At 36.3% G+C, this 14,809-nt stretch overlaps 1 protein-coding gene across 2 annotated transcripts in view; it reads left to right on the top strand.

The window, feature by feature from the left end:
- The first annotated feature begins 244 nt into the window (after nucleotides 1-244).
- The window catches only part of oit3 (oncoprotein induced transcript 3), a 17,133-nt gene continuing 2,568 nt past the window's right edge, over nucleotides 245-14,809 (top strand). The window contains exons 1-8 of one of the 2 annotated variants that reach the window (XM_003199689.7): nucleotides 245-535; nucleotides 3,122-3,496; nucleotides 5,681-5,794; nucleotides 8,252-8,374; nucleotides 10,754-10,876; nucleotides 10,961-11,121; nucleotides 12,636-13,048; nucleotides 14,524-14,623. In XM_003199689.7, coding sequence (XP_003199737.3) covers nucleotides 436-535; nucleotides 3,122-3,496; nucleotides 5,681-5,794; nucleotides 8,252-8,374; nucleotides 10,754-10,876; nucleotides 10,961-11,121; nucleotides 12,636-13,048; nucleotides 14,524-14,623 — 1,509 coding nt within the window. In that variant the 5' untranslated portion in view covers nucleotides 245-435. The remainder of the gene's footprint in view (nucleotides 536-3,121; nucleotides 3,497-5,680; nucleotides 5,795-8,251; nucleotides 8,375-10,753; nucleotides 10,877-10,960; nucleotides 11,122-12,635; nucleotides 13,049-14,523; nucleotides 14,624-14,809) is intronic. The other variant, XR_012389099.1, reaches the window with a different exon arrangement.

Here is a 14,809-nt window from a genome sequence, read left to right as displayed (position 1 = left end):
AAATCTTCTTTGACGCTCTACTGAAGAATAAGAACGTCTCCTACATCCTGAAGGACTTGTGGGTGAGTAAATAAAGAGGAAATGTTCATTTTTGTTTGAACTACCCCTTTACGAAACTATCATCTCGTCTGCACATATGGAGCCAGCATCTGTAGGTGTTTGACTGATGATGGAGGGCTTTTGGGGATGTATCAGGGCGGTTGGATAAGCCAGACTCCAGTAACAATAAGAGGATGGTCCTGTCTCTTTCCGGAGGTGTGGGGACAGGAGGACAGGAGAAGAGGTCAAGGAGAGATAGATGGGGAAGACAATAAGCAAAATATTTACCGTCACTGTGCTGGTGGACCCATCCTTCACAATGACAGAGATAACATAATCCATTATTAAACCACAAAGCTCTTCGAAAACCTGAAGCATTTTGACAGGAACGGCTGGATGTACATCTGTGACTTTCGGGTTCTGCTGTATCTACAGTTGGACATGCTTTTTACACTGTTTGTTGTTCTGCAAGCTGTGAGTGATACACAGGCCATAGGTAAGCACTGACTGTTTCATGATAGCCTCACTGCAATGTAAAATATATATCTGTTAATTATTGGTTTCCATATTTTATGATTCCCAAGTGTTTTCCTTTTATTTGTTGTTGTGAACTGCATTATGGGATTATATTGATCTCTGCTCTGTCGACTTTAGATGTTAAAAATTCCAATCTACAGTAAAGCAAAGTGACTATTATTGACATTTTAGTGGTTTGAATTAATATAATGTGTAAGAATTAACATAGAGAGAAATAAGTCTGTAAAATAAAAGAAAATGTGCTGCAGTTTATTATGTACTGTAATATACACCACCAAACCAGACAACATATCACTTCAAACGATTAATAATGTTCATAAAAGTCACTTTTTCAAACTTTTCAAGGTTAAAAGTTGTTTCTCAAAGTTAAAAGTTCTTATAATGCAATTCAAAAGCACAAAAAAATGGGAAAAACTTAAAAAACTGAATCACAAAATATGGAAAACTGCTAAATTTTAGATAATATTAGTATGTATTCTTATTAATATGCATATTAAGTGAGTTTTATTCTATACTATGTTGTTAGTCTATTGATATGACAACATTTCTAAATTCAACACAGAGTTTTAAGACATGTGAGTTGTGTTGTTGCTAATGCTTGCAGTGCATTTTCAGAAATAAAGAAATAGTTTTAAAAATTTAAAACTGCTTTTATTATAGCCAAAATAAATCAAATAATAAAAAACCTATTATAGGATATACGGTGACAATTTCCTTGCTCTGTTACACATAATTTGGGAAATTAAAAAAAAAAAAGTAAAAACAAAATCGCATTTGACATCAACTAGTGCCAAAAGATGCCATGGAAATAAGAAACATAAAGAAAAAAAAAGTATTCTGGATGAATATATAAAGCACATTGATGATTTATTGTAGCGCTATCAGGAATGCTGTGTTTACAGTAAACATTATTGACCTGAACATCCGCTTCTCCTTGACCTCCGGCTGTTTTTGTATCTGTTGAACATCCCTATCTACAGTCTGCATGCACTGATAGTATTACACTCTTATTTACATTCAAAAAATATTTTTTTAAGGCACAACTTCAGTAAATAATATTTCAATACTTTAATGTGCTTTGGGAGGAATCATATCTCAAATCATAGGACATGTTAAAGGCATAGTTCACCCAAAACTGAAAATTCTGTCGTTGTTTACTCACCCATTACTTGTTTCAGATCTGTTTTACTTTCATAATTTTGTAAAACACAAAAGAAGACGTTTTGAAGAAAGCTGAAAACCGGTGACTTGACTTCCATTTGTTTTTCCTACTAAGGAAGTCAATGGTTACAGGTTTTTAACTTACTTCGTAATATCTTATTTGGTGTTCAACAGAAGAAAGAAACTCATAGAGGGTTTGAACCACACTGAAGGTGAATAAATAGTCAGTAAATATTCATTTTTGGGTGAACCATCCCTTGAAAGGGACTATGTGAGTTCTTCTGACTGAAAAAAAGGTTGAATTTAGGTATTTTGTTTTAGTAGTTCAACAGTGTGTTTTCGCCAGTGTTGAGTTTTGTTTTATCTGAGCAGAACATTTACTGTGGAAAAGATTCTCCTTCTATGCCTCATCAAGCTGCTGACTTTCATTGACTAATGTTCATTCGTTCCTTATGCTGCATCATTTTTCATTTCCGCATGGTCCAGCACAGCAAGCCAACTTCACCTAGGACCTAATTCATTTGTGTTCGGGAGGCTGCAGTGGTGCAGTGTGGAGTATTGATTAAGTCTTTGAAATCTGCCAACAAACTGAGGGAAAAGGACTTTGCGCCGACAGATCTTATTTAACAAGCAGTTTCATGTTCCTTCCATGATTTCCTTGGTAGTGTTTTAATCATCCTGCTCGGTTGAAAAGTTCAGGAGCAGACGGTGTTCAGAATATTAGGGTTTGCTTTTAAGGGACACTTTACTTTTTTTTTTTGGAAAATAGGCAAATTTTACAACTTATTTTTTTAAAACTATACATTCAACTATACACCACATACAGTCATAGTCAAAATTATTAGCTCTCCTTTTCTTTGTCAAATATTTCCCAAATGATGTTTAACAGAGCAAGGAATTTTTCACAGTATTTGCTATAACATTTTTTCCTCTGAAGAAAGTCTTATTTAGGCTAAAATAAAAGCAGTTTTAAACTTTTTAAAAACCATTTTAAGGTCAATATTATTAGCCCCCTTAAAGGTGCAATATGTAAGTAAGACATCAAGTGAAATTTGCAACAATTTCAAAAACTCCTTTTCATATTGTCAATATGGGGTATTGTGTGTAGAATTTTGAGAAGATAAATTAATTTAATACGTTCAGGAATAAGGCTGTAACATAAAAAAATGTGGAAAAAGTGGTGCTATAAATACTTTCCATATGCACTGTAATGCATACATAAATGCATATAAATGCTCATAATTTTAGAAAAAAATCTATATATTAAAACCCTTCAAGGATTTAAGATGCTGATGAATGTTTGTAAACAAAACAATAATTATTATTGCTATGCAAATAAACTTGGATAAATGGCCAGTTCTGACCACTTTCAATCTCTTATCAGCCTTAGATCCCTGCTCAGCGTACATTAGTCTGAACGAACCATGGAGGAACACTGACTACCATGTCAACAACTCTGCGGGTGTCCCTCTGTGCGACCGGCATGTATCAGGGGAATGGTATCGCTTCACGGGTATGGCTGGAGATGCTATGCCAACCTTCTGTATCCAAGAAAACCACTGTGGAACCCATGCGCCCATTTGGCTGAATGGGAGTCACCCTGGGCCTAGTGATGGAGTTGTTACTCTATCTGCGTGTGCTAGCTTCAATAATAACTGCTGCCATTGGACTGCTAGTGTGGAGATAAAGGCCTGTCCGAGGGGTTACTATGTCTATCGTTTACCCCGGCCCTCTGTCTGCTTCCACGTTTACTGTGGCCGTAAGTATTCATCTTGCCTCGCTACACACTCAAGAAAAGTTGCATTGATGTAAAAAAAAGTTGTATTGATTAATAAAAGATGTTTGCTGTTTGTTCAAACTACTTATTTAAAATGAGCTGAAACAAATTAGCAAAAACGTATAAGTTAGCAATATCGCCAGTATGCCAACGCCTGCTATGCCAGCTTTATGCCAAATTAGGGCCAGATTTTTTTCTGCCTGGATAATATTTAAAATTGGGTTCTCCAGGAGTATGCAATGAGCTTGGAAAATTTTAGAGCTTGAGGATTTAATATATAATGGTTAGATTTTGCATCTAGAGTAGATTTAGTAGAGTAGATCTAGACTATATTTAGTAGATTATATCTAGAGTAGATTTAGTAGAGTAGATCTAGACTAGATGTAGTAGAGTTGATCTGGATTAGATTTAGTATAGTAGATCTAGACTAGATTTAGTGGAGTAGATCTGGATTAAATTTAGTAGAGTAGATCTAGACTACATTTAGTAGAGTAGATTTAGTAGAGTAGATCTAGACTAGATTTAGTAGAGTATATCTTGAGTAGATCTAGACTAGATTTAGTGGAGAATATCTAGAGTAGATTTAGTTGAGTAGATCTAGACTAGATTTAGTAGAGTAGATCTAGACTAGATTTAGTGGAGAATATCTAGAGTAGATTTAGTAGAGTAAATCTAGAGTAGATTTAGTAGAGTATATCTAGAGCAGATTCAGTAGAGTAGATCTGGAGTTGATTTAGTAGAGTATAAATAGACTAGGTTTAGTAAAGTATATATATATATATATATATATATATATATATATATATATATATATATATATATATATATATATATATATATATATATATAGAGAGAGAGAGAGAGAGAGAGAGAGAGAGAGAGAGAGAGAGAGAGAGAAGATCTAGGGTAGAATTCGTAAAGTAGATCTAGAGTTAAGTAGAATAGATCTAGAGTAGATTTAGGAGAGTAGATCTAGACTAGATTTAGTAAAGTATATTTAGAGTAGATTTAGTAGAATAGATCTAGATTAGATTTAGTAGAGAAGATCTAGAGTAGATTTAGTAGAGTATATCTAGAATTGATTTAGCAGAGTAGAACAAGACTAGGTTTAGTAAAGTGTATATAGAGTAGATCTAGACTAGATTTAGTAGAGTAGATCTAGACTACATTTAGTAGAGTAGATTTAGTAGAGTAGATCTAGACTAGATTTAGTAGAGTATATCTTAAGTAGATCTAGACTAGATTTAGTGGAGAATATCTAGAGTAGATTTAGTAGAGTAGATCTAGACTAGATTTAGTAGAGTATATCTTGAGTAGATCTAGACTAGATTTAGTGGAGAATATCTAGAGTAGATTTAGTAGAGTATATCTAGAGCAGATTCAGTAGAGTAGATCTAGAGTTGATTTAGTAGAGTATAAATAGACTAGGTTTAGTAAAGTATATATATATATATATATATATATATATATATATATATATATATATATATATATAKAGAGAGAGAGAGAGAGAGAGAGAGAGAGAGAGAGAGAGAGAGAGAGAGAAGATCTAGGGTAGAATTCGTAAAGTAGATCTAGAGTTAAGTAGAATAGATCTAGAGTAGATTTAGAAGAGTAGATATAGACTAGATTTAGTAAAGTATATTTAGAGTAGATTTAGTAGAATAGATCTAGATTAGATTTAGTAGAGAAGATCTAGAGTAGATTTAGTAGAGTATATCTAGAATTGATTTAGCAGAGTAGAACAAGACTAGGTTTAGTAAAGTGTATATAGAGTAGATCTAGACTAGATTTAGTGGAGTAGAGTAGATCTAGGGAAGATTTAGTAAAGTATATCTAGAGTAGATTTAGTCAACTAAAATCTTATTTATTCAGTCAACTCAGACTAAAGCTAGAATGAATTCAGAAGGCTGAATACCGTTTCAGTATGATTTAGTAGGTCTAGAAAAGATTTAGTCAACTTAGACTAAAACTGCAACAAATTCAGAAGACTGAAATACTGTGTGACCAAAGCTAAATAGAATTTCAGTAAAAAACTAAGGGTAAAATTAAATCAAAATGAACACCGGTTTGATTCGAAATTATGGTTTGGTTTAAATTTTAGCATGAACTAACCCTTCGAGAATTGACTTCCCTCAGACTTTTTTGTAATGTGTACCGCCATAGATTTCTATGACATATGTGATGAGATAGAGTGTACAGGATCTGACTGCCCTGTCGAGCCTGAATGCCGATGCTCTGAGGGAACCATTCTAGGCCCTGATGCACAGACATGTCTGGGTGAGTAACATTGTGGTCCAGGTCTGGGCAACATAAATGCTTATAGAGCACAAGAGTTATACTGCATTTACAATGAAGTACTGGCGAGAAAGAAACCACAAGAAAAGCTAAATTCAGAAACAGACCACTAATGACAAAAAGCAAAATCAATTACTTTAATGGTAAAACAAATACATAACAGTGTAAATTGTGCAGCAACTTGCAAAAAGGTCTGCATTTTTAAAGAACTTAATGTACCGTAGGGAAATTTCAGGACACAGTCTGATGAAGTTTGTCTTCCAGAAGGTTTGTGTTTCTTTTTTTTTTTTGGATCCCATCTGGTACTGTTGCTAAGGTTACTTTTTAGAAAGAACATAACTTATATTCATAAGTATTATAGATATGAAACTCATATCTTTTGGCATGGTGACTCAGTGGTTAGCACTGTCACCTCACAGCAAGAAGGTCACTGGTTCAAGTCCCAGTTGAAGTTTTCTGTGTGGGGTTTGCATGTTCTCCCTGTGTTGGCGTGGGTTTCCTCTGGGTGCTCCGATTTCTCCCACAGTCCAAACACATGCGCTATAGGTAAATTGGGTAAACAAAATTGGCCATAGTGTTTGAGTGTGTGTGTGTGTGAATTTGAGAGTGTAGGAGTGTTTCTTAGTACTGGGTTATGGGTGGAAGGGTATCCGCTGTATGTTCCAAACCATATAGGTCTAGAAAACAGCAATCTTTTATATTCCGTCAGTCTCAGTACACAACAGCAGAGTCAAACTTTAAATTATAGAATCTCTTTTTGGAATTTTGGAATAGGCGAAATGCTAATGGTCTAATCCGATTCAATGAATTATGCTAAGCTAAGCTAATAGTTCTCCCACCTAAACCGGAGATGATCTGAATGGATTCAGAAACTGTTCACTACACTCTCAGAAATAAAGGTGCAAGAGCTGTCACTGGGGTGGTACCTTTTTGAAAGGTACATATTTGTACTTAATGGGTCCTTAATAGTACCTCACGGCTACATATTAGTACCAAATACCTTTTTTTGGTACTAATATATACCTTTGAGGTACCAATATATATCCTTTAAGTACAAATATGTACCTTTCAAAAAGGTACCACCCCAGTCACAGCTCTTGTACCTTTATTTCTGAGAGTGTAGTGAACTTGTAAAACTAGCATATTTCCAAAAAGTGTGGAAAACATATCTGACCCAACTAATCAAGGTATTTAAAATTACTAGAATCCTCCAAGTTGGTGGTTTGGATCTATACTATGTAGGATATTGACACTGTAGTAGTTTGTAATATTACCCTCTTTTAGAAATAGTGTATGCCATGTTAAGACTAAGTAACCTATGTGTTCTGTCCCAGTTGAAATGGTGTTAATATGTACAGTATATGTAAAGAGAAAATGTAGTATACAGTCACTTTATTAGCAGTAAAAACACAACACATAAAAATCGGCGCTGACTTTAAATGCTGTATCGAAAGTGGCAAAGACACAGCAGGACAATAAGAAGTAAATGGAATGAGTAAAAACAATTATATGTAATTGAATGTGTTCAGTCACTGGGTTGGGTGTAATTAAGAACGTTAAGTCCCCTATCCCCTCATCGATCTTTTCACTCTGTCTTTCAGTCTTTCCCGTAACCATTTCATAACCTTTTTACCCTTCAGGAGAAACTTAACTAATCGCTTTCAATTCAGCTCCAAGCAGAACATAAATTACTGGCTTTGTTGAATACCTGAAGAGAAGGCTTCGGTTTCGATAGTAGCTTGGATAAAGCCAGAGGTATTTACCAAAGCAGCAATACACTTGGATCTACTGAACCCTTTCACATGCATGATGGTCTATTTTAAGGGCACCTATCATGCCCCTTTTACAAGGTGTAAAATAAGATTCTGAAGTCCCTAGAGTGTGTATGTGAAGTTTCAGCTCAAAGTACCACACAAGTAATGTTTTATAACGCTTTGAAACTGCCTCCTTCTAGGCTTGATTCAAAATGTGCCGTTTTGGTGACTGTCGCTTTAAATTCAAATGAGATTGTGCTTTTTGTTAAACAGGGCGGAGCTTCAACTGCCTGTGGGTCAGCATAGTGGCGAATTCAAAAACAAGACTTTTGTATGCTAATGAGGGAGAGATTATGACTAGTAGGCGGGGCTTTCCCCCTCTGATGACACGTACAAAGCAAGAATGAAAATCAAAGTGTTTCTGTGTTTCTTTTGATCAAGTTTGATTTAAAACAATAACATTAATTCATTTTTACTATTAGAAGTTGGTTATATTCACACACTGTTGCCACACAACTGTGTTTTAACCCCTTATAAAAGAGATTTTTGCATAAATTTAGGTGGATACCCGAAGGAGACTGCTGAAGTAAACACCAAGGCAGCTCACTATAGATTTTAGAGCAGAGCCAAAGCTTAATCTGTATGTACCCCAGGTTTACTTGCCTGCTTCTGTTTAATCTTTAAGATGTGAATGAGTGTGAGAAAGGGAATGGAGGATGCGCAGAGCTATGCATAAACACCAAGGGCTCTCGGCGATGTGAATGTGGACCTGGTAAAGTGCTGGACGTAGATGGGAAGAGCTGTAAAGGTAAGATGCACAGTAAAACAAGAAGATACCGGTCACACTTTACTATAAGGTTTCATTAGTTCATGTATTTACTAACATTAACTAATTATGAACAATACTGGGACAGCATATAATAATCAGTTCAACATTTACTATGGCCTGTTTCCACTGACAGTATGGTACAGTATGGGTCAGTTTGGGTCACTTTTATCAGGCTTGCATTTCCACTGCCTAAAGGCAACCAAGGGTACCCTTTGGTGGCCGTGGTGTACGACAGAAAGTTTCAGTCGACGTCATTCTGGCTTGAGAAAATGTCCACAGTAAAGCTGTACGGGTTGTTCACATATCATATGAGAAGCACTTCTCAAAAAACAGATGCTTCATACACATCAATACTTGTGTATAAATGTTCATTACTAACCTTTCTATGAACATGAGTTGAATATTACTGCAGATCAATGATGCAAAAGTGCGAAATAGCTTACTGTAATGTCTGCGACTATATGAAATAAATTAATAAATGCAACATATATGAACCCATACATACACTTACAATCTCCGATTTGTTACCAATTACAGAAAAACTACACACAGCATACATTTAGTCCTTATTTGGGTTCAAAAACAACACGCAACATATAGCCCACAGTCAGTGCAAACCTCTCATCTGCATTTGTAATCTTTAGCAGCACATGTGACCTCTGTTAGAAAGCAATTCCGTCATTCTGAGTTCATAATAGACCAAAAGGTGATGATAATAGTTAAACATGGTAGTTTTTTCATGTTTTAGGTTGCTGAAAGAATAATTTTTTTTTTGCGCATCACTTTTGCGTTTGTTTCTGAAAGGATCGGATGTCAAAAGCTTTTCAATAATAACGTGCACGTTATTATCTTCCGCTCAAGGAGTTTGTTATTTTAACTGCAAACGCGCTGTGAGGGATTGCGAACTCCCTGAAGAAAGTAAAACCGCTTGCACTTTTAGACGGCCTTGTAAAACAAATACAGGACACGGCAGATTTTGTTCTTCTTGGTTTTGTGGCTGTACATCAAGGAAAAGTCTGAGCTTGGGTCAACCATGGTTTGTTATTGTATGCATATAGTATTACGATGTAATGTCTCGGCTGTGTATTTAAAAATTTTATTAATAAAAAAAAATACCATCACTGCATTGTAAAGAAAATACAATAACAAAAAAATAAAAATACTTTACAAATCCTCAATCATTAAGAGAAAAATTATCATAAGCTTTAAGAAACTCGTTTTTCTTCATATTAATAAGCTTAAGTGATTAATATTGAACAATTTCAGCAATTTAACAGTGTAACAAAAAAGTTAACAATAAGCTCGAGCAGATGCACTCATTTGCTATATGCCCTTAATGTCACTGTATTGTTTACAATTTTATTACCCATGTATATTTTTTAGATCACATTTTATGTACAATGTATATACTGTAAATTTTCTTTTTCTTAAACTCTACTATTTTTTATATATATTTTTTATATTAATGTTAAGCACCTTGGGTCTGAAAGTAATGCAATTTCGATTCTCTATATGTCTATATGTATGTGGCTGAATTGACAATAAAGCTGACTTTGACTTTGACTTTGACTTTGAGAGCGTGATCATTACCAGAAAATTACATAAATATACTTTTTATAGACTAATTTAAATCACATTTAAATAGGGGCGATAAATTAAAAAAAAATGTTATTTCAAAAAAGTTTAATTTGAGTGCAACTGTAAAATAGCGGTTTCTTTGTTGTCATTCCTCTGTAAACCAATAGCGTTCAGCTGTGGGTCTAGCTCCATCATTTGGTACCCTTTTGCAGTGCTAGGTACCCTTAGCAAGTGGTATGGTGCAGTTCACATTTCGGTACCCTTTGACAGTGGAAATAGCTATAAAAGCATACCAAACCGTACCACTCAGTGGAAACAGGCCACTAGTGCATTACTAAAATCCAAATTCATGCTTGTTAACATTAGTTAATTCACATAGTTAACTTGAACAAACAATGAACGACTGTATTTGTATTAACTAACATTAACAAGCATTAACACATTCTGTAATAAACATATTGTTCATTGTTTGATCATGTTAGTAAATACATCAACTTAGTTCCCAAACTTGTTTCTGAAGGCACACCAACAGTACACATTTTCAACCTATTTCACACACACCTGGGCTCAACTCATCAGAACATTAGAAGAGACTTTAAAACCTGAAATGAATAAGACATCCAAAATATGTACTGTTGGTGTGCCTCTAGGAACAGGGTTGGGAAACACTGCATTAACTAACATTAACTAATAAAATCTTATTGTAAAGTGTTACCACGATACTCTATAGTATATGGGCAGAATTTATTTGTGTCTATGTTTTTGGTGGGTTTTGTGTAGAGACCGCAGGTTGTGACAATGTTAATGGAGGCTGTAGCCATGGATGCTCATCAGATGAAGACTCCTATTACTGTCACTGTCCTTGGGGACTGATGTTGGGGGATGACAAACGGACCTGTCAGGGTGAGCTAAACCAATTCTTCCAGCTTTTTCCTCTCTTTCTGTCAGGGTCTGTAGACTTCACTTTGACATTGGGTTTGTTTATAGTCCCTGTGCAGTGTGATCCTAGTTCCATAGAAGTCTCGGTTCCCAAAGACCTGGTGGGAGGACTTGAACTTTTTCTCTCGAACACTTCCTGCCGTGGCATTTCCAACGGGACTCACATTAATATCCACTTCAGTCTGAAGACTTGCGGCACTGTGATCCAGGTAAATTATATATATATATATATATTAATCTATTAAAATATTTTTCATCCTGCATGTACAGTTAACATAAAATCTAGACTGACGTAGATCTTACTGAGAATTAAGATTCATGCTAATCCAAATAAAATTCTAAAATTATTTTTATTTTTATTTTGCCACATGTATGGAACATTCTTAATGTCTGTATGAAATCAAAATTTACAATGTTTATTTTGTTAGCTCATATTGTTATTTAATTAAGTGAACAATTAATCCATGCAAGTTCAACTTAAATGAAAAAAAAAAAAGGTTTGGTAATCCTCAATCAAACCCTGATCATTTGCGTCTGCATTTGGAGTGGCGGTCCTTCTCTGTGGCTGTCAGTTTCAACAACAATATTCTTAAATATTTCCCTTTTACCATTAGTTTGCTATTAGGGAATAATATGCAAAATGAAAGCCCCACCCGCTACTTAATGTTCTGTTTCAGTTGGAATTGGAAGTACATCAACATATTGAAACAAAAGTCTCAGCAACTTCCAGTACATGCAGATTACTACATTTCTGTTAAAATGTCCGTTTTTGGTATGGCAGTGGCTTTTTCAGCTGTAATACTTACAGAAAAAAGGTGAAAAGAGTCAGACTTAAATAAATAAGACAAATCAATCAATCAATAGTTTAATCAATCAATCAATCAATCAATCAATTTTTGCATAATGTTACCTCAGTGGCCCTTCACTGTCACATCAATCGGTTAACCAACCAACCAACCAACCAACCAATCAACAAATCAATCAACAAATCAATCAATCGATCAATCAATCGATCGGTCGTCGGTCGGTCGGTCGGTCGGTCGGTCGGTCGGTCGGTCGGTCGGTCGGTCGGTCGGTCGGTCGGTCGGTCGGTCGGTCGGTCGGTCGGTCGGTCGGTCGGTCGGTCGGTCGGTCGGTCGGTCGGTCGGTCGGTCGGTCGGTCGGTCGGTCGGTCGGTATATTCCCCTTCAGTTTGGAGCTGTTTAAGAGCGCTGAATTTTCCGAACCCTACAACCAACCTCCACAGCTGAAGTTACGCGACGTGCTGTACTTTGGTGTTGAGCCTCGGGAGCGGGTAGATGGCCTTACTGCTTTTGTAGAAAACTGTTTTGCCAGTCAGTCAGTCAGTCAGTCAGTCAGTCAGTCAGTCAGTCAGTCAGTCAGTCAGTCAGTCAGTCAGTCTAACTCTTTAGGATCCATGTGTTTATCCATTAGGTAAACTACAATTTTTACATCACGTTTCTTTACTGTCACATTAAACTACAATGTGAAAAAATCTGTAATTTTACGGTTTATTTATTTTGTTTATTCTAAATTACATAAATTTCTTTCAATTTAAATTTCTGGTAAATTTCTGTAATTCAACCTCTGTTATTTTACAGTAAATTTCTGTAATTTAACGGCTGTCATTTTACGTATTTTTTTACAGAAAAAATTATGGATTTTTTTTTTTTTTTTTGCAAATTTGAAAAAGCGGATAATCCTCTCCCTTCCTCTGTTCCAGGTCAGTGACGACAAAATCATTGGCACCAACTTGGTGACAGGTTTACCACGGTCAAGTCCCAGCAGCAATGGGGATTTGATTGTGCGCACGAGCAAACTTTTACTGCCAATTACGTGTGAATTTCCACGGCAGTATGAGGTGTCGGACGGCTACCTGCCAAGTCTGCGCAACACAGCGCTGGAGTTAGCGGGCCACAGCGAAGGAATATTCCCCTTCAGTTTGGAGCTGTTTAAGAGCGCTGAATTTTCCGAACCCTACAACCAACCTCCACAGCTGAAGTTACGCGACGTGCTGTACTTTGGTGTTGAGCCTCGGGAGCGGGTAGATGGCCTTACTGCTTTTGTAGAAAACTGTTTTGCCACACCTGGTCCCAAGGCTGACCAGGCCTTAAAGTATTATCTCATCAAAGACGGGTAAGATATTCAAAAGAATTCAATTTTAATATTATATTATTCTGTACACTTACAATACCATGCTGTATGCTATATCAGTGTTTCTCAACCCTTTTCCTGAAGGAACACTAACAGTACACATTTTCCTAATTAAACACCTGAATCAACTCATCAGAGTCTCCAACACCTGAAGTTAATGGGCTTTATTTTGACGGTCCATGTGCAGAGCGCAAAACGCAGGGCGCAAACGCTTTCAGGGCGTGTCAGAACGCATTTTTGCTAATTTAAGGACGGGAAATGTGCTTTGCGCCGTGACGCATAGTCTAAAGAGAATAAACCAATCAGAGTCTCATCTCCCCTTCCCTTTAAGAGCCAGCTGCGTCGCGCCAAGAGCGCATTCGCTATTTACAGGACGTAAGTCTAAGTGGAAAAACTGAGCATTTCACTAGCAAACAGTTAACAGTTGATAGAAAACTGTTAAACAGAGCATCTACTGCATGAGAATGAGAGATAATGGATCTACTTTCACTTTTGCTCTTGGATAGGGAAACCTTTACGCACAGACATCAATTAGTCTATAAATAAATACTTTTGTTTGTTAAGCGCAAATATTCGTTTCAAAACTATTTCTAAATTCAGTTTTAATTTCCAGCAAACCAATAAATGAACAATAATAACAAAATGTGCACAAAAACCTGAGTTATATCCTAAAACACATGCTGTGCTCCATATGGTCTAAAACCTGACAGGTGGGCAAATCTAAGCTTGTTTTTAATAAAACAAATATAAATATGGATATAATAAATAATACTGCTAATAATAATAACATTATACAAAAGCAAATTGTTATGAATGAACTGAAAAAGCCTCCCGAGATGAAGAAGACATAAAAGCAGTGATTTTTCATATTTATGTAGGCAAGAAAATAATATGTTTTGTAATATTTTAATCCTTTATATTTATATCCTATATCTATTCTTAATATATCCTATATATATTCTTAATATTTACATTTTTCATATGTAAAGATATTTGCCTATTGCTCTCTTGTGTGTATTAAGCAGTGTGTAAGCGAGGCGCAACTCTGCGCTGGAGTTTAGTCTGGGGTTAGTTTTGGTCTAATGAAAAATCTATTAAAGTTTCTCAAAATAGCAACGCGCCAGCGGTCCGCCTCAGAACGCCTTTCTTTTTAGAGCAGAACGCCTATGGGCGCAAAAATGAGCGCTAATGCATTTGTTATTTTAACAGCGTAGCGCAACGCCTCAAAACGACTCTTGCGCCAAGCTGAAACTAGCAAAATACTATTGCCCCGTGTCTTGCGCCACATTGCGCCAGGTGTATGATAGGGCCCAATAGGTCAGATAGGGGAGACATCCAAAATATGCACTGTTGGTGTCCCTCCAGAAACAGGGTTGCGAAACACTGCGCTATATGACTGGGGCTACATGTGATGATACAAAGTCACCATTGTGCTTTAATGGCCTTACATTTGCCAGGTGCATTTCTGATGAAACGGTGCGTCAGCTTTCGGCTAAAGACGAGCTCTCCAAACACTACCAGGTCCCAGTCTTCAAGTTCATCGGCAAGGACAACAGAGTGAGTAGGGAACAGGTGCATGCTGGGACAATTCAGCTTGTGCTTTTGTGTGTGTGTGTGTGTGTGTGTGTGTGTGTGTGTGTGTGTGCGTGCGTGCGTGTGTGTGTGTGCGTGCGCGCTAATGAGCCAGTTGTGATAAATGCATATGAAAATGAGCGAGTCGTTGACTGAATTTGTCCGTGCTGT

Source organism: Danio rerio, chromosome 13, assembly GCF_049306965.1.
Source record: "Danio rerio strain Tuebingen ecotype United States chromosome 13, GRCz12tu, whole genome shotgun sequence".
NCBI classification, from domain to species: domain Eukaryota; kingdom Metazoa; phylum Chordata; class Actinopteri; order Cypriniformes; family Danionidae; genus Danio; species Danio rerio.
The sequence above is the reverse complement of the archived record's forward strand: the minus strand, read 5'-3'. Positions and strand labels throughout refer to the sequence as shown.